Raw genomic sequence first — 17,269 nt, 5'->3', positions numbered from 1 at the left:
TCCGTTGGAGTTAGGCTTTAAGAAAACATAGTCAAATTCACTACTTAGATCATCTCCACTAGAGTATCACATGTAAGATGTTCAAAATTAAAATCCGGAGAGAAGAAAGAGATTTTAAAAAGAAAGAAATTGGAAAAGAAAAAAAGTTTTTTTTTTTTACTTATTAACCAACCATATAAAAACACATAGCGTTGCTTAATGGTTGCTTCCGTGAATAAACGCTTCTTTATATACTGGGCTCTTTACAACACTTTTTATTTAAATTTGGCCCACAAAAATGTAAAGCAACCTAATTAGTACCACCAATGGAGCTGGTTTTAGAAATGTCATCTTCGGTATATGGCACATATTTATGCTTATGTAATAATTTTCTTTCGAAGTTTCTTAGACCATCCTCGTGACATTGCAGCGAGGATGCCCTTAATGACATTGTAAATCATGGTATTAAAGAATTTAATTAGATGTTAAAAAAAATTATGAGATTGTAAAAAAGTTTTTCTTTTTGGTATTAAAAGAAAAAAGAAGAGATTTTAGGGATTTAAACGGATAAAGTCATAAAACCCAAAAAACTGAAGAGAAGAGTTCTGAGGTTTGGTTTTAGTTTCAGAGTTTCAGTTATCCACACACACATTGACACATACATATATACACACATAAGCTTCCTTCCTTCGTTTGGCGACGTTAGTCTTTCTTTGTTACTCTTGTTTCGTCAAAATGAGCTCTGAGAGATAGAAGAAGCAGCAAAGAGAAAAAGTAAAGAAAGATGACATCTTTCTTCAAATCCTTTGCGGGAAATCCCAGGGAAGCTGCTACCATGGCGATGGTTCAATCTTCATCTTACAGAGTACGTGAATGTGAAAAATGGATACTTTGAAATTCGTTTGCTCTATTTTGTTTTTTGAATACTGATAAAGTGATAACTGATAACCTTCCTTTCCTTTTCTTTTTCAAAAAGATAACCTTCCTTTCAAATTCGATTTTCTATAACACATTTGTCTCCGAATTGGTTCTTACTTATCAATGCAATGGCAATTTCCGTATGTGGGTATCGTTAAAGTTGTGCCCTTTTCCGTTGTTTGTTTGTGTTCATAAGGTTTTAGTATTGCACACCAGTTGTTCGATAAAATTTCAGAGGGTTCTGGGTTGACTTTTATCCATTGCCAGTAGTTTACTTGATTTCTCACTTTCTGTGCATCTCACTATATGCCCTCTGTAATGCTTAGAGCCCTATTAACCAAACTAAGTCTGTTTTAGGCTCTGTTCTTTCATAGAAAATTGTGTTGTCTAAGGAACTTGCTTGGAAAAACTACTTCATCTATATCATTTGTTCTTGTGTCTTGCTGAAAATTTGCGTGGAAATAGTTTTTGAGATGTGGTTTGTCCCCGTTCAGGTATTGTCAGGTAGAAGTTGTTCTAATTTAAGGAGAAACACGTCGTTGGATTCTTTTCTTGCCAAGCGAAGGTCTTCTGTCAAGGCTTTTTCTTTCATATATGTTTCACGGTATTCAACTGAACCAAACAATGAGTTTGGTCATTCATCAAAGCGAAGGTCTCGTGGGCCTGTTATGGCAGCAAAGAAAGCATCTGAAGGTTTGCATCTCACAACTTGTACTTTTCCTAATACTGTTTTTCTGTTATGCAATTGCGACACTCATTTACTGTTGTGTTTGGTTAGGGGAGAAGCAAGAAGATGGAAAGTACAAGCACACAGTTGATTTGCCAAAGACAGGTTTTGGTATGAGAGCTAATTCTTTGACAAGAGAACCTGAACTTCAGAAGTTGTGGGAAGAGCACCAGGTCTTCAAGAGAGTTTCTGATAATAACAATGGAGTGAGATTCTCAAGATTTTTCATATATCAACTTTTCTTTGAGAAAGTGGTGTCTGAGAGTGTAGTTGGAATTTCAGGGAAGTTTCATTCTTCATGATGGCCCTCCTTATGCCAATGGAGATCTGCATATGGGTCATGCTCTCAACAAGATACTGAAGGATATTATTAATCGCTATAAGGTATTCTCAAATCTTTACTTGGTCAACGATTTACTCTCCGTATGGCTTCTTATCAACTATCTGTTTCATGCAGCTGCTCCAAAATTATAAAGTTCAGTACGTTCCTGGGTGGGATTGCCATGGCCTTCCGATTGAGTTGAAAGGCAAGTGCTTGCCTAATAGGATATGGACCTTCGAATCAATAGAAACAGAAAGTAACTCTGCTTTTTTAATGTTCCAGTTAGTTACTTGCCTGAAACCATAAAATATTTCAGTTCTGCAGTCCCTGGATCAGGAAGTGAGAAAGGAACTTACACCATTAAAATTAAGGGCAAAGGCTGCAAAATTTGCAAAAGCAACAGTCAAAACACAAATGGAATCATTTAAGGTGGCTATCAAGCTTTGTTTTCATATATAAGTTCTTGTTTTGAATGCATCAGTCATTATGAATTTAGATCTCTTAGGACATTATAACACTATGAAAAATATTGTTCGGTATTCCTTTGACATTTAGCACATATGGTATAATACTTGGTGTTTACAGCGGTTTGGAGTATGGGCAGACTGGAACAATCCTTATCTAACTCTTGATCCGGAATATGAAGCAGCCCAGGTAATGGTCTAACCTCCCATGTACTGGATTAAATATCCATGTAGGAGATGATTATTAGTAAAGTTCTTCAAAGCCTGATAAAGTCAACATATCTTTTTTTCGTTTATTGTAGGTTGAAGTATTTGGCCAGATGGCGCTGCAAGGGTACATCTATAGAGGTAGGAAGCCAGTTCACTGGAGCCCTTCATCTCGGACTGCTCTTGCAGAAGCTGAACTAGAGGTATATTTAAATTCCCTTTCCTTCTCAAATAACCTAAGAGTAATAATAATATTATGGCCAGCTCAGAGCAATATTTAAGTCTGCTATACCATACTGCTGTTGACATTTAACCATAATGTGATCTGTTTCCATTAGACCTAGAGTAATTCTGTATATAACCTTAATGAACGCTGGTTTTGTAGTATTCTATTCCTGTCATAATGCATGCATCTTTCATGAAATAATGTTTTGATGATTCCACACTTTACCTTGTTATCTGATACCAGTCTGACCTGTATCTGCTGTTATGTGTAGTATCCGGAAGGTCATATTTCCAAAAGCATATATGCTATTTTCAAATTGGTTGGCGGAGCGAAAACAAGCTTTTTAGATGAGTTTATCCCTAATATATGCTTGGCAGTATGGACAACTACACCGTGGACTATGCCAGCCAATGCTGGTGAGGCATTATATTAGTATCTGTTTCTCGCAGCTGTCATATTGCATCCTAGTTTACATTGTATCCGTTCTTTCTCACATTTCTTCTCCAAATCTGTATATGTTTCCCTCAGCTTTCAAATTGATAAGTACCTTTTTCCTGCTTTTCTATATTTGACTGCTATATAAGCACATTTCGTGACTCTTCTTCCTTTCCTTCTTGTTTAACTTTCAGCTGTCGCGGTGAATGCAAAGCTTCAGTACTCTGTTGTGGAAGTGCAGTCATTGTTAGAAGATGAACCTGCTGGGACAGGCAATAGAAAGAAAATGCCTGGGAAAGTTCTAAAGAATCAACAAAAGCTGTTCGTGATTGTAGCGACTGACCTTGTCCCAGCATTAGAAGCGAAATGGGGTGTGAAGCTTATCATTAGTAAATCATTCCTTGGTTCAGATCTTGAAAACTGCAGGTTACATTTTAAGTTGGAGAATAAAAGAAATTCAGTTTTGCATATGATGCTATAAATTGAATCCCTAATTTATGGTGTGTCATCATGGTTGTAGGTACACACATCCAATTGACAGCAGGGACTGTCCAGTCGTTATAGGGGGTGATTACATAACTACGGAATCAGGAACAGGGTTGGTCCACACTGCCCCTGGACATGGTCAGGAGGATTACGCAACCGGTCTGAAGTATGGGCTGCCTCTTGTCTCTCCGGTAGATGATGAAGGAAAGTTCACTGATGAAGCTGGACAGTTTAGTGGGCTCTCTGTCCTTGGAGAAGGGAATATTGCTGTTGTCAGTTACCTGGATGAGAATATGTCTCTTATCATGGAAGAATCTTATGGTGAGTTTGAATCAGATGCTTTCTGAGGAACCATTTGAGGAAAAATTTGCTTCAGAGTCTCATGGTTTATTTCCTTCTTTGTCATGCAGCTCATAAATACCCATATGATTGGCGAACTAAGAAACCCACAATATTTAGAGCGACTGAGCAGTGGTTTGCATCGGTTGAGGGGTTTCGCACGGCGACCATGGATGCAATCAACAATGTAAAATGGATACCACATCAGGTTAGTGGAATACATACTGAGTTTACAAGTTGAAATTTGTTTCTTGAGTACACAGTTTAAATGTACCATGTGTGGATGTTAACTGTGAAAGGTGACTCACAGCACGTGAACCACATGATCTGATCCACCTTGCTGTGGAATATTTCTAATATCATACTGCTTGACTCAGCATCTTCCTTGTATTGTTTGGCAATTTTTCATTCAGGCAGTAAATAGAATATCTGCCATGACTTCCAGTCGATCTGATTGGTGCATCTCAAGACAAAGGACATGGGGTGTCCCTATTCCGGCCTTTTATCATGTTAAGACAAAAGAACCCCTCATGAATGAAGAGACTATTAACCATGTTATATGTAAGGCCTATAAGACAGTATGGTCTTTTTATTGGTTATTATTTACTGGCTATGTTTTCTGTAACCTTATTTGATAACCTTGTCTGGCAGCTATAATTTCCCAAAAGGGTAGTGACGCATGGTGGTATATGTCAGTGGAAGACCTACTTCCTGAGAATTATCGTGATAAAGCAGCTGATTATGAAAAGGGGACGGATACAATGGACGTCTGGTTTGACTCAGGTACTATAATAAAAGAAAGCTAACTAAAATCAGATCGTCGCTCAAAGCAATCAACAACTATTTACATCACTTTCTTTTTCATCCGTATGTCAGGATCTTCTTGGGCTGGTGTACTGGGGAAACGTGAGGCTCTTAGATACCCTGCAGATGTGTATCTAGAAGGTACAGATCAGCATCGTGGATGGTTCCAGAGTTCTTTGTTAACAAGCATTGCAACACAAGGTGATAATTGCACACCACGATGATTGGCTTATAAATTGAGATTATTCTACATATTTTAACTTTCTTGGCGTAAAGTGGCTTTTCATTTTTTTTTCCTTCACATTTTGCATATTTGTATAGGAAAAGCCCCTTATTCTGCTGTTATAACACATGGATTTGTATTGGATGAGAAGGGTATGAAAATGAGCAAGTCTCTAGGTAACGTAGTGGACCCACGTATGGTTATCGAAGGGGGGAAAAATTTAAAGGTTCGTCATTTATATAACAACCAATACTACTGTTTAAAACATCTTCGTTATCGAACCAATCTGTTTCCTGACAAGGGTTTGTCTTTTTATGCCAGGATGCACCTGCTTATGGAGCTGATGTTATGCGTCTTTGGGTTTCTAGTGTAGATTACACAGGGGATGTACTGATTGGTCCTCAGATTCTTCGTCAAATGTCTGATATATATAGGAAATTGAGGGGAACATTACGTTATCTCTTGGGCAATCTTCATGATTGGAGAGTAGGTTTCTAAGCTTTACATAGACTCCTCTTTCCCCACTTATCAAGATATCTTGCCTCTGTTTTATATCCTAAGGTTGGTGAAAATCTTTTAATTAAGTTGTGGCGGTTTGTAGGTTGATAATGCTGTTCCATACCAGGATTTACCTATCATTGATCAGCATGCTCTCTTTCAGCTTGAGAATGTTGTAAAGAACATACAAGAATGTTATGAGAACTACCAGTTCTTTAAAATCTTCCAGGTATCAAACCTCTCCATCTAATTTTGTGATAGTTGAAAAATAGTCAGTACAAGCAAAGTAGTCTCTTTAGATGTGTCACGTTTTCTGACTGTGTCAATTTATTTTATTTTCTTAAATTTGATATTGGAGAGAGGCCACATTAGCTGAAAAACAGGGTAAACCACTATATGGTCTACATAAGTCGTGTATGTATTCCTGTGCCTGTCACAGAAAAAATCCTGACATAGATTACCCTTACAAGAGTTATTTTATCGATTAGAAGTTTAAACATATCTAATAAAATTTCAATTCAGCAATTCATATCCATTGAGGTGAGGGTGATGTTGATGTATTTGCAATGGACGGCTGAACCTCAGGAGGCTGAATTTCATGTTCTAGATCATCTATGTTACTAAATGAGCTCTCTTTATTTCAGATCATACAACGATTCACAATTGTTGATCTGTCAAATTTCTACTTCGATATAGCTAAAGATAGACTGTATACTGGGTAAGTTTATCATCTTCTTTTTAGGTTGATATTTGCTGCAACCTATGTAGACCTTTCCTTAATAAGTCTGTGGTATTCAAGGTAATCTGAACCAAATATCTTTTTCTCAGGGGGACTTCAAGTTTTACCAGAAGAAGCTGTCAAACAGTTCTTTCAACACATCTTTTATCCATATTGAGAGTGATTGCTCCCATAGTACCTCACCTAGCAGAAGATGTCTGGCAGAATCTTCCATTTGAGTACAGAAATAAAGATGGCTCTGCAGCAAAATTTGTCTTCGAACTTAAATGGCCTACATTGAATGAACAATGGCTTTCATTTCCTGCTGAAGATGTCCTCTTCTGGCAAAGGCTTCTCGAGGTATCAAAACTCTCCTGCAAGTATAGCAGATATGCTCAGCAATTTTCCCCATCTTTACTCTCTACTCAACTTACAATTAAAGTAATAGAGTTCCTTAGCTACTTAGTGGAGATGAAGTCAATGAAATGTTACACAATATCAGAATATTCAACTTGATGTTATGTCAAGTTGATAGTGTAATCAAATCTTATGATATTGCATTATCGAAAGTTCTCTGGAAGAACATTTTCGTTTAATCTTTCTTTACTGGCCTATTCTTTCTCAAGACGACATTGACTTGATGCACGTTATATGTAGTGAGGATCTGAAAAATGTTTATGGTGTTTGTTTAACAGTTGAGGACCGAGGTGAACAAAGTGCTGGAGCTCGCACGTAATGAGAAAATGATTGGTTCCAGTTTAGAAGCAAAGGTGTATCTGCATACTGCAGATGCAGGCATGGCTACAAAATTACTAGAGATGAGTGAAGCAAAGAACGAGGCTGACACTCTGCAACGCATATTCATAACATCACAAGTAAGCACTAGATCTACTAATGTGCAAAATTCATATTCCAGTCATAGATCAATATAAATTAAAACCATTTCGGCCATCAACATACTGGGGCTTTCTGTGTAAGGTTCAGGTCGTCGAACTACAAGTAGGCTCAGTTGAAAATTATAGTCACTCATTAAGATTCATTACAGAACAGCTAAGTAAGACATTTTAGTGTAAATAGGATCTGGTTCTTTCTCCTCAGATTTTGTTATGTATTCTAGATTTAGTATCAGGATAAAAAGAGAAACGCTGAATGTTTATAAGATAAAAGGAAGACTACTTTTATAGCAGTAAACACAGTAGGGATTAGATCTATGGAAGAAATTCTCGAAACCCTCTAAATGCCTAAGAGATACGTATGAATGAATACACATATTGATCAAAAGGTTCCACCATGTTGTGCATTTTGTTATACTTTTATAATTATGATTCATCTGAAGTCATTATTATATACACTATTTTTTTTTTTATTACAATTGCGATTCGATCATAGTGAGTGCATTCCATGAGACTATAGCCATGAAACTGTTGTGGATGTGTATACAGGTTGAGGTATTGTCATCAATGAATGAGATAGTAAGCAGTGTGCAGCACACAGGAGAGTATGTGGATGGAGAGAACAAAGTGTGGATTGGTGTGTCACGAGCTGAGGGGTCCAAGTGCGAGAGGTGCTGGAATTACTCTGGCCAGGTCGGGTCATTCTCTGACCATCCAACTCTCTGTGGACGATGCTTCAATGTCATTGTTGCTAATCCTCCCAAGCCTGCAGTTGCAGCCGCAATCAGCTGAGCTTGAAATTGCTCTTATACTTTATAAGTTTCTTTGTCCATTGCACTGTATTCACATTCTCCGATTAATTTTTGTTTCAGTAAAATCAATAAATTACAGTTGTCATGAATTACCTAGGCCCAACTGCGGATTGAATAACAACTCCAAATTACTCATCTATTTTTTAAGGAATCTTTAGGCATGACATGAGCATAGTTTTTTTTTTTTTTTTTGAATGAATGTAAAATTTAATTCAACCCAAAAAAACTTTGTTCTTACAATATATGCAACTTTAGACTTAGAAAATGATTTATAAATCTAGCTTTTAGAAAATAGGCTGAGAGATTAGTATCTCGATGTCAACCATGAGCTGAAGACGTCCCCTTGGAGTGAGCTGCAACGGTTTCGGATGTGTCGATCAATGAGTTTAATGAGCTGGTCCGTAGGCTGAGGACTTTCTCCGTGGCGTCTGCTGTTTCTTTCCCGCCAAAGCGAGTGAATTGTAGTCTGAAAAGCATACCTTGTGACATATCGAACAGTTGGGGCAAGTTGAGTCCCTGAGATGAGAGAGACGACATCCCAGAAATGAGGAGTGTACTGAGCTTGCAATAGGCGAGATGTGAGATCATGCCATACTTGTGAAGAGTAGGGACAGGAGAAGAATAAGTGGTCACGGGTTTTCCACGGATCATTGCAGAGAGCACAACCGGATGAGATCCCTGAATTCCAAGCGCCCATCCGATCCCCTTTAGTTAGGCGGTTTAGAGTCGACAGCCAAGAGATAAAAGAGTACTTCGGGGTTGAGTTTGAAAACCAAATCCCTTTAGCCCATTAAATTGTTAAACCATTGTTGCGAATCTGAAGCCAAGTATCTTTTGTCGAGAAATGTGGCCTGAACTTGTCACCTATACTAGGCCATAGAGCCACGTCGGGAGCCGCACGTAACCCATTATGGAACTTGTCCAACTCATCTTCAATCTGATTTAAAAGCCCAACACGGTGATGTCGACGACGGTGTCGAAGAGCATCAACGATAGTTGCAGAACAGGTGATCCCAAAGTCTATAAAGCCCCTATCGCCTAGCGAGTCATGTAAAATGCCAAGGGAGCACCAGTTGTCAAACCAGAAAGAGGTAGTAAGTCTGCTGCGCACGTCCATACGACAAAACTCCTTGGCTTGAGATCGATATTTAAGCAGTTTCCTCCACATCCAAGAACCCAAAGTTGTAGTATTTGGAACCGACCAAAAATATTCATTCTGAAGTAACTCACGTTGGACCCAATCAACCCAAAGAGAATTTGCTGAAATAAGAGGCCAAATGAGTTTGAAACAACTTACTTTGTTGGCCTCGACAACAGACTTCAGGCCTAAACAACCCTCTTCTTTGGGTCGACACACATCTCGCCAAGCCACCTTTGCCTTTTTAGAGCTTAACTCAGGCCCAGACCAAAGGAAAGCTGAGCATATAGCTCCTATTTCTTTGATACAAGCACTCGGTAGACGGAATGCAGAGATCCAGAAGTTAGTCAAACTGAAAATCACTGAGCTTAGGAGTTGCAGCCTACCAGCATAAGAGAGGAAGCAGTTTTTCCAAGAACTGATGCGTGATCTGATCTTTTCAAGCAGAGGAAGACAGTCAGATAAAGACAGACGCTTGGTAAGCAACGGTAGACCCAAATATCGAACCGGTAAAGTTCCCAATTCAAAAGGGAAGCGGCGAAAAATATTAGCCCGGACTGTACTCGCAACACCTGCCAGAAACAAAGTGGATTTCTCCAAACTGATACGCAGCCCGGAGAGCTCAGCAAGAAACTCAATTAACCTGGCTATGCACCCCAAAACAGAGTGATTCATTTGGGTGTCCTCTTAAGAGAGGATCAAACTACATAGTTTAAATAGAGTCGAACCAGACATCAATATGCAAGATTTAATGTCTGAAAATTACGGGTCTAACATAAAAAACCAAACACAGTATAAAAACACGGATGGGAGCAACAGAAAGGTTCCAGTGTTGCTACAAGAATCTTTGTTCTAGTTCTTCTAGTTCTAGTTCTAGAGCTGAGCGTTTACGTTATGTTGTAGTAACTCTACTTCGTCCAAGTCATCACCCTGTGTATGTATGTCCTACACCAAGAAAATGTAAACACATGTTATAATTTGTAAAGCTGAGACTATACTTTTGCATAGATGCAATACTCAAAAGATTCGTGCTATAATTATGTCTGATGGTATATCACTACTGCGTATGATGAAGCACCATATGATTATAAAAAACAGTGATCATAACTTAATTGTTTAATCAAGACGATAACAAATGCTTACCTCCGGCTGAGCTTGTGGTTCCTGTGTAGGGTATACTTGCGGCTGAGACATTCGATAATAGGGCTCCTTCAGATCGAGTTTGCACGATGATGTCTGTAGTATTCCACCTTGATTGGCACCGGGTCCCCACATTTTAGCTGTTTACAAAGCCAATCAGAAACTGAAGTCGAAAGGAGATGATATGATTCATAAGAATAGATGTAAGAAAGCAAAATTGACCTGAGAGTGTTAAATTGATTGTGTAACTTTGAGCACTGTGGGCAACCAAATGAAGTCTACCAGTGAGCTCTTGCCCTGCCATGACATGAAGAGGCTGCGAGAGAACACATCTTATTTGGTACCAATGGGTTGTTGGTGCACCAGGAGCCGTTGTGAACCATCTTTGAACAGTGCTGTTGGACAGAGAGCAAATAAAGTTTGTATTGAATAACTTTGATGTTAATAAAAGAAGAATATTAATCTGAAGTATATGATGAAAACATATATATATTGTTATGGATTCATACCTCCCATCAAAGAGAACGTCAAACCAGCACGCAAGTCCATGCACTCTGGTACACAATGAAGCTGTGAACTTTAACGGGATATCAATCTCGTAAAATTGTTCTTCCTGTGAAAATGAATTGAAGGCTAGATAAGTTTGGATCATGTCATTCACCAAACACGGAAGAATGCACATAGATATTCTATTGATGTGAATAGTATGACAGAAAAATGTCCTCAATGTTAAGAAACACTGTGGAACTGAATCTCACATAGAAAATAGTTATACCGTCATTTTAGTGAAATCTATCACATGAGACATCGAGGGAGCCACCAATAATCTTGGATCAAATGCATCAACAACGGGCTACAAAAATCAGTGAAATGGTAAAATTGTAAAGGTGAGACAAGCAAAACTTAACTGTCGATTCACTGGTCTAAATCTATATACCTGGGAAAAATAACCCTGGTGGGCTGACACGTAGAGAGGTGTCAAATCAACTCCATAATAGTTCTGTTGCTGCCAAAACAAAGCCTGCATAGAGGTAGAAAACCTAATTACTGAAAGCTTTAACCATCACATATTAAATTCAACCATTCCTTTAGATGTCATAAGCAATCTTAGATATATTTCCTGATCAGATGTGCATTACATACCTTATTTGCCATTTCAACAAATAAGAATTCATCGGCGAAAGGTGCCATATGGATCCTACAGTGACAAAATTACATGAAAAAGAAGACGTGTATGAGATAGAAAAGTCAAACTATCGAAGATCAATTTTACCTTCCAACTGTTGGGAACATTTTTCCGCCTGGCGACAGAAATCGGTCCCTAGCAATAACATATGTCTCCAACATCCTCTCATTGACCAATAGGGTGCCTACAGGCACACATATTTTATATATAAGACATGTGCTTTCAAACGGATCACTACAACTTTAAATCAGTGTATTGATGTTTCTCCACTTATTTTCTCACAGACCAAAATTTGCCTTCTAAAAGATTCTTATTTTCATAAAGAGCACGTGGAAAGAATCCTTCTATGAAACACATACCCATTGGTTCAGAGATCAAAACATCAGCCTTCTCAGGCAACTCAATATCCTCAATCTTTCCCTTGATGACCTACACTTGTGCCAACACAAAGAACATCAGAAAAATGGATATATGTGGAAAAATTTACTAACAAAACTGGACTACAGGTCTTAACTGTGATCCTTTCAGCAAGCAATGGGTTTCCAGCAATCAGCTTACGGGCATATTCAGCCATTTCTGATGCTTCCACAGCATACACATGCTTGGCCCCAGCCTAAATTAAGGGGAAAATAATGGACGTCTGTAAGGAAAACAATTTTTTTTCCAGATCTATAGTAAATCTAATACCTTTTTAGCCCAAAGTTTATTAAATTTTTCCATACCAGTGCCGCAAACAATGACAAAATGCCACTTCCAGCACCCACATCTACAACAACACGACCAGCAAAATCTGAACGATTCTCCATGACTGCAGCATGATATGTACCTGAAGACAGTAACATGACATATAAAGAGCTATCATGGGTCAAATAGCAATGCAGAGAAATTAAATATATATTATCTTCTGATGGATGTCCTCCCAAACCAATAAAAAATAGTCGAAAACAAATCTCTGAAGTAACAGATGCAAAAAAGGCAAAGATCTTACCTGTCCTCACGTAATCCTGTAGCATGTTTTGCTGATGTAAAAGCTGTCCATAATAATGGAAATACATTTTGGCTGAAGCAGCCTCTATCTTATCATCAAACTTGCTTTTATTAACTGAGACTGTTCCATTCGGCAAGGTTGATCCTAGAAACAAAAAAGAACAGGAAGACATCAAAGAATGAGTACGAACAACAGTCATGAATGCATTGTCATCAATGACAAGGGGCTTTGGTGAACGATACCACTAACAGATAACCAATTCCTTTAAGATACGATAAGAGGAAACCTTTGTAAACTAAATTAATGAAGAGCAAACACATACACATTACTTGTAAGGTCAAATACATCTGAAAACCTATTTTTCAAGAACCAACAAGAAAACAATTTGAGATAGTCACCTTGCTTAACAGCATCCTTTGTCCATTCCTCAAACGAATCACAAAACTCCTTGCTTTCCTTGTCATCTCTAAATTTTATCACAACTCCTCGAGAGAATGACTTCTGGTTAAAACACATCAAAAGGAGAAAAATCAGATACACACCAATTACTAATACCAATCAGAAGCAACTGAACAAAAGATATTTTCTCACATACCTCCTCCTTAGCCGAAGAAATCGAACTATCAGATACAAAAACGAACTGAAGCGGCCCCAACTTGAACAACTAAGCAACATAATATGAAAATACAATACAAATGAGTACACTTTCTCAGAATCTGTCTCCAATTACGCAAACCTAGCACACTTATAATTCGATTATCCAAACTAAAACATAAAAACGTTTCCTTTGCTACTTAATCAACCACAGAAACGAGATTGAAATAGATTCTTGAAGAGGAAGAAAAGCAAATCGAGAACAAACCTGAGTCGAACTAAGATCAAAACTGAAACCATGGGCCGATTCAGATTCCTGAAATCGGAGTTCCTTGACTTCACCATCGCACGAAAACGAAGCTACGACGGACGAAGACGAAAGAGATGAGTCAGGGGAAGTGAGATCAGTGACGGAAGCCAAAGTGAACTCCATTGTTTCGAGAATACACAACGAATGTATATATGTATAGATACAGTATGTGCTTATGTATTGAAGAATCAAAAAGAGAGCTTTTAGGGTTTTTGATTTCTGAGGAGAGCTTTCGCGAGCTCCGACGAGAAGAGAGAAGAGAGAAGAGCAAGAAAAAGAGCGGCCAAAGCCAAAGGAAGTGTTTTTGTGAGGGGAAAGGGATACGAAGAGTGGTGATTCTGTAATTTTAAAGCACTTTTTTAATCTCTTCTTCATTGGATTTTTTGGATTTTTATATGACGTGGCATGTGTTCATTGGTCGGATGAAGCTAATGTAAAATTACTCTCCACTAATTTTTGACTTTTGCGATTCTGATGATAATTCTGGTTGGTGTTAAGTGTTAATTCAGTTCCATTTATGAATGTTGGGTACCCTAATTTTTTTTTGGTCACATGAATAATTCATAAAAGGATTCAGATTACGTTGTTAGATTACAAACATTTAATTCATCGAGAGAATGTAAACAGACAATAATCTAAAGTCAAAGAGTTAAACTAAGAGCTCAAAAAAAAAGAACTTGCCCAAATTATCACCCATACCAATGTGAGCAAAGCTAGCCACAAAGGACAACTTGCGTCTATCTTGCAGTTAACGAGACCTCCTATTATGCAGCCAGGGTACCTCACAAAGAAATTAAACCTAGACTTCATATCCGACAAGAAAGGCAAGGAACACAAAGAACAATTCCCATAAATCTTTTGGAATGGCGATGTTGTAAACACGACATGTTATTGCCTCGATAAAAGCCATGAACAGAGCATACCTCGATCAGGTCTTGAGAGTAGAAACGAGGAGTGAAACAAAACCTCAAACCGGGAAACACTAAACTCCGAGAAGAGAAGCACACAATCGAACCGAAGAGATCAAATAAAGCTCAACAATGAACATCATCAAGAGCAGCAAGAGAACGAAAACCAAAGAGCTAGCAAACTATGACCTCAGCCTAACAACAAGGGACATGGAAGTAAGACAGTCATACCACAGTTTCAGATTACCCGTAGAACCATAGCCTAAACTGACCTACACTAAAACAGAGAGATTTATACGACCCTGAAAGACAACCTAAAAAGCCAACCAAAGACACTATGAAAGACGCCGATGTCGGAGAAAGAGCCGGCCAAAAACGCTAGAGAAGCCGTCGATGTTGGAGGAAAAGCTGACCAACAACGCTATGAAAGCCACCGATGCCAGACACAAAGCTGGCCAACGACGCAAAGAAAGGCGCCGATGCCAGAGACACAGCTGACCAACGACGCAAAGGAAGCCGCTATGCGAGGAGATACCGACCAAATCAGATCTGAGAAATCCAAATCTAAGGAAAACCTCTAAACACAAACACCACACCAATAAACACCAATGGACTCACTAAACTTGTAGAACCAAAAGAGAAACTTTTATCAACTCTCCCCTCACAGATCTGGCGCTGACGCGCCTTCACCGGAGAGGAGAAGAACCAGCGGCTACCCTTTGCTTTTTTTTTTCTCTCTCGGAGCTCTTTCAATCGTGTTTCAAACTCGTTTTTATTTGCTAAATTCCTTGGTGCCCTAAATTATCTAAGTTGAACACTTGAGTTATTTTGTCAGATATATAAATGGAATATTGTTGGGGTTTGTTTAAATATGATTTTTACTCAGTTCTCGGATTCGGGTATTCGATTCGGATTTTCTAACATTCGGATATCAAAACTATTATCCAAATGATATTTTTGGAAGAAAAAAACGGTTTGGTTTTGGTTCATTTTCGGACCTTGAACAAGAAATCGATCTAAAATATAATTATTTTTGGTATTTTTTTTCCGGTTCTAACCAAATTTTTTGGATTTTTTGTGATATTTCAAGTATTTTATCGGATATGTTCGGCATTTTTGAATATTTTTAGATATTTTTGGTTTGGCTTCGATATGGATATTTGGATATATTGAATTTTTTGGGTTTTCGGTGTGATTATTCGGATATTTTTATATTTTCAAAAAAAATTAGTTTTGTTTTTAAAAAAAATCTAAAATAACTGATATTTTTTAGGTGTATATAATTGTATTTTGGATATTTCGAATATCCATTTGATTTTGCCTCGAACTCTGTTTGGTACAGTTTAGTTTAAGATCTTTAATATAAGATCCATTCGGTTTTTAGTCAAAATATGATTCGGTTTCAGTTTTTCTAATATGGTTTTCGGTTTGGTTTTTTCGCCTAAGACTAATTTATACAGAAGAAAACATTATAATTAAGAAACTTGTATAGAAATTTGACACTTTGCCTGTCTGCTTAAGAGAGCAATATAGTGTATTCTAATCAAACACTATATAAATTTGATTGTACAGAGAAAGGTAGAAATAGAATACAGACGTTAATAGCTTAATATAAAACTATATTACTAATTTTTTTTTGATAAAACTATATTACTAATTAAGGCATTGGTGTTTTCTAAGGCTATTTCACTTACTACTACTCCACCAGGATCTTGCATCAAATCTCTTCACCATCAATGCAAGCTGAAAGAGGAATCCGGATCAGAGAAATCGAAGAAGAAGAATCAACAATCCAAATTCATCTCATGGCAGAAATGCTAAACTGATTTTCAATTTGAGTGAGATGATAGAGCCATGGGGCTTTGCACATATGCTCAAAGGCCATACAAAAACTAGAATTGTTAAAACTCTATTCCTGAGAGCTGATCAGATTTAACACAACCAAGTTTCATCAATAGATCACACAAATACTAGTTAAAGGGAAAGGTATAGAGAATGTTTTATTACCTCCACAGCAGAAACAGCAGTAGCAGCAAGAAAGAACCATGGCAACATCTTTGCAAACAAGAGCAAACACACCACCAGATGAAATCTCAGGGCTGCCTGGTTCTTTGTCGCCTTCAAGCAGTTTCTGCTGATTGCTTTGGCTTTGTTTCCCACTGTTCATCCTTTGGAATCTCTTCTGGCTAGTACTCTTGAATGAGTTTCGAAGTTTTAATGATGGCCACAGATGCATCTCTTCTAAAAGTCGATAACACTAAAGCACTTCTTGGCCAGGAAAGCACACAGACAGAACAGTCTTCTATGATGTCAGAAACACCTCGATCTCTGGTTAAAAACTGGCAAAGATACCAACTTAAGAGAAAGAACAAAGAAACAATTTTGACACTAAAAGACCAAAGAGATATACAAAAGCAGGCAAATCTCAAATCCTCACAAGAACTATATGTGCAAGAAAGGTTAATTCAACAAAGAAAACACATGTAAAACTCTACAGATATAGTCACCAATTTGCTAACTTCAACACCAAACTCAAGGGACAAGGACATGGAATTCACTGTTTATGCTAGAAATTGCTAAATCCCAACTGAACTCACAGACATAAGAAATGACGATGGAACCTGAAAATTATTACCAAACTTGACAAAAGTTTCAATTCTTGTATTATTTTTTTTCTGCGGAGAAGCAAAGATCCACAAAAAGATAATTTGGACCACACAAACTGGTCTGAGAAGATATTTAGCGAAACCCCAAAAGCAAAAATCCAAACTTGATCAACTCAAATTCAACGAAAGCGAAATCAAAAGCTGATGAAAAGGCGAAGATTTGGGGATCTAACCTCTATGCTCTCTATCCAAGACTCAGCAGAAGATATTAAATTCTTATGGCGGCACACGTAACGTACTAGTAGATATTCTTATTTTTAATAGTCTTTTGTTTTTTTGTATACTAAA

The 17,269-nt window shown here is 37.8% G+C and overlaps 3 protein-coding genes across 10 annotated transcripts; 1 reads left to right on the top strand and 2 right to left on the bottom strand.

Moving 5' to 3' along the window:
* The first annotated feature begins 585 nt into the window (after positions 1-585).
* On the top strand, positions 586-8,190 carry LOC17877184 (isoleucine--tRNA ligase, chloroplastic/mitochondrial). The gene is made up of 22 exons (XM_006279860.2): positions 586-844; positions 1,392-1,590; positions 1,676-1,830; positions 1,907-2,008; positions 2,082-2,151; positions 2,263-2,375; positions 2,532-2,600; positions 2,713-2,820; positions 3,115-3,259; positions 3,473-3,704; positions 3,799-4,085; positions 4,175-4,311; positions 4,517-4,664; positions 4,755-4,886; positions 4,980-5,108; positions 5,229-5,356; positions 5,452-5,616; positions 5,732-5,857; positions 6,273-6,346; positions 6,457-6,706; positions 7,042-7,221; positions 7,789-8,190. The coding sequence occupies exons 1-22, from the start codon at positions 764-766 to the stop codon at positions 8,029-8,031; spliced, it is 3,273 nt and encodes a 1,090-aa protein (XP_006279922.1). The 5' UTR covers positions 586-763; the 3' UTR covers positions 8,032-8,190.
* A 1,716-nt stretch (positions 8,191-9,906) lies between these two features.
* On the bottom strand, positions 9,907-15,137 carry LOC17877001 (probable histone-arginine methyltransferase 1.4). 5 transcript variants are annotated; one of them, XM_023785459.1, is made up of 16 exons: positions 14,331-14,429; positions 13,366-13,457; positions 13,099-13,167; positions 12,902-13,004; positions 12,504-12,647; positions 12,238-12,341; positions 12,030-12,128; positions 11,875-11,944; positions 11,603-11,699; positions 11,473-11,527; positions 11,267-11,350; positions 11,105-11,182; positions 10,839-10,942; positions 10,552-10,724; positions 10,333-10,469; positions 9,907-10,134 (listed from the first exon to the last, which is right to left on the bottom strand). In XM_023785459.1, exons 5-16 carry the CDS (start codon positions 12,568-12,570, stop codon positions 10,063-10,065), a joined length of 1,140 nt encoding a protein of 379 aa, XP_023641227.1. In that variant the 5' UTR covers positions 12,571-12,647; positions 12,902-13,004; positions 13,099-13,167; positions 13,366-13,457; positions 14,331-14,429; the 3' UTR covers positions 9,907-10,062. The 5 variants fall into 5 exon arrangements, with proteins under 5 accessions (XP_023641227.1, XP_006280207.1, XP_023641231.1 ...); XM_006280145.2 differs by having other exon boundaries at positions 13,366-15,137; XM_023785463.1 differs by lacking the exon at positions 13,366-13,457 and having other exon boundaries at positions 14,331-14,440.
* Positions 15,138-15,831: 694 nt separating this feature from the next.
* LOC17876095 lies at positions 15,832-17,205 on the bottom strand. 4 transcript variants are annotated; one of them, XM_023785536.1, is made up of 3 exons: positions 17,155-17,205; positions 16,323-16,654; positions 15,832-16,058 (listed from the first exon to the last, which is right to left on the bottom strand). In XM_023785536.1, the coding sequence occupies exons 2-3, from the start codon at positions 16,549-16,551 to the stop codon at positions 16,033-16,035; spliced, it is 255 nt and encodes an 84-aa protein (XP_023641304.1). In that variant the 5' UTR covers positions 16,552-16,654; positions 17,155-17,205; the 3' UTR covers positions 15,832-16,032. The 4 variants fall into 4 exon arrangements, with proteins under 4 accessions (XP_023641304.1, XP_023641301.1, XP_023641294.1 ...); XM_023785533.1 differs by lacking the exon at positions 17,155-17,205 and adding an exon at positions 16,913-17,122; XM_023785526.1 differs by lacking the exon at positions 17,155-17,205 and adding an exon at positions 16,951-17,122.
* Positions 17,206-17,269: the final 64 nt, after the last annotated feature.

Source organism: Capsella rubella, unplaced genomic scaffold, assembly GCF_000375325.1.
Source record: "Capsella rubella cultivar Monte Gargano unplaced genomic scaffold, Caprub1_0 scaffold_8, whole genome shotgun sequence".
NCBI lineage: Eukaryota > Viridiplantae > Streptophyta > Magnoliopsida > Brassicales > Brassicaceae > Capsella > Capsella rubella.
This window is presented reverse-complemented; position numbering and strand designations above follow the sequence as displayed.

Excerpts from the sequence above, each read along its gene's own strand:
- LOC17876095 (XM_023785536.1), bottom strand. The coding sequence starts at position 16,551 with ATGCATCTGTGGCCATCATTAAAACTTCGAAACTCATTCAAGAGTACT. Across the intron at positions 16,059-16,322 it reads CTGCTGTTTCTGCTGTGGAG|CTTGCATTGATGGTGAAGAG; the intron begins GTAATAAAACAT and ends TTCCTCTTTCAG.
- LOC17877184 (XM_006279860.2), top strand. The coding sequence starts at position 764 with ATGACATCTTTCTTCAAATCCTTTGCGGGAAATCCCAGGGAAGCTGCT. Across the intron at positions 3,705-3,798 it reads TCAGATCTTGAAAACTGCAG|GTACACACATCCAATTGACA; the intron begins GTTACATTTTAA and ends TCATGGTTGTAG. Across the intron at positions 4,665-4,754 it reads GACTATTAACCATGTTATAT|CTATAATTTCCCAAAAGGGT; the intron begins GTAAGGCCTATA and ends CTTGTCTGGCAG.
- LOC17877001 (XM_006280145.2), bottom strand. The coding sequence starts at position 13,782 with ATGAAGAAGAGATTAAAAAAGTGCTTTAAAATTACAGAATCACCACTC. Across the intron at positions 13,168-13,365 it reads TTGATCTTAGTTCGACTCAG|TTGTTCAAGTTGGGGCCGCT; the intron begins GTTTGTTCTCGA and ends TATGTTGCTTAG. Across the intron at positions 10,943-11,104 it reads TAGATTTCACTAAAATGACG|GAAGAACAATTTTACGAGAT; the intron begins GTATAACTATTT and ends TCATTTTCACAG.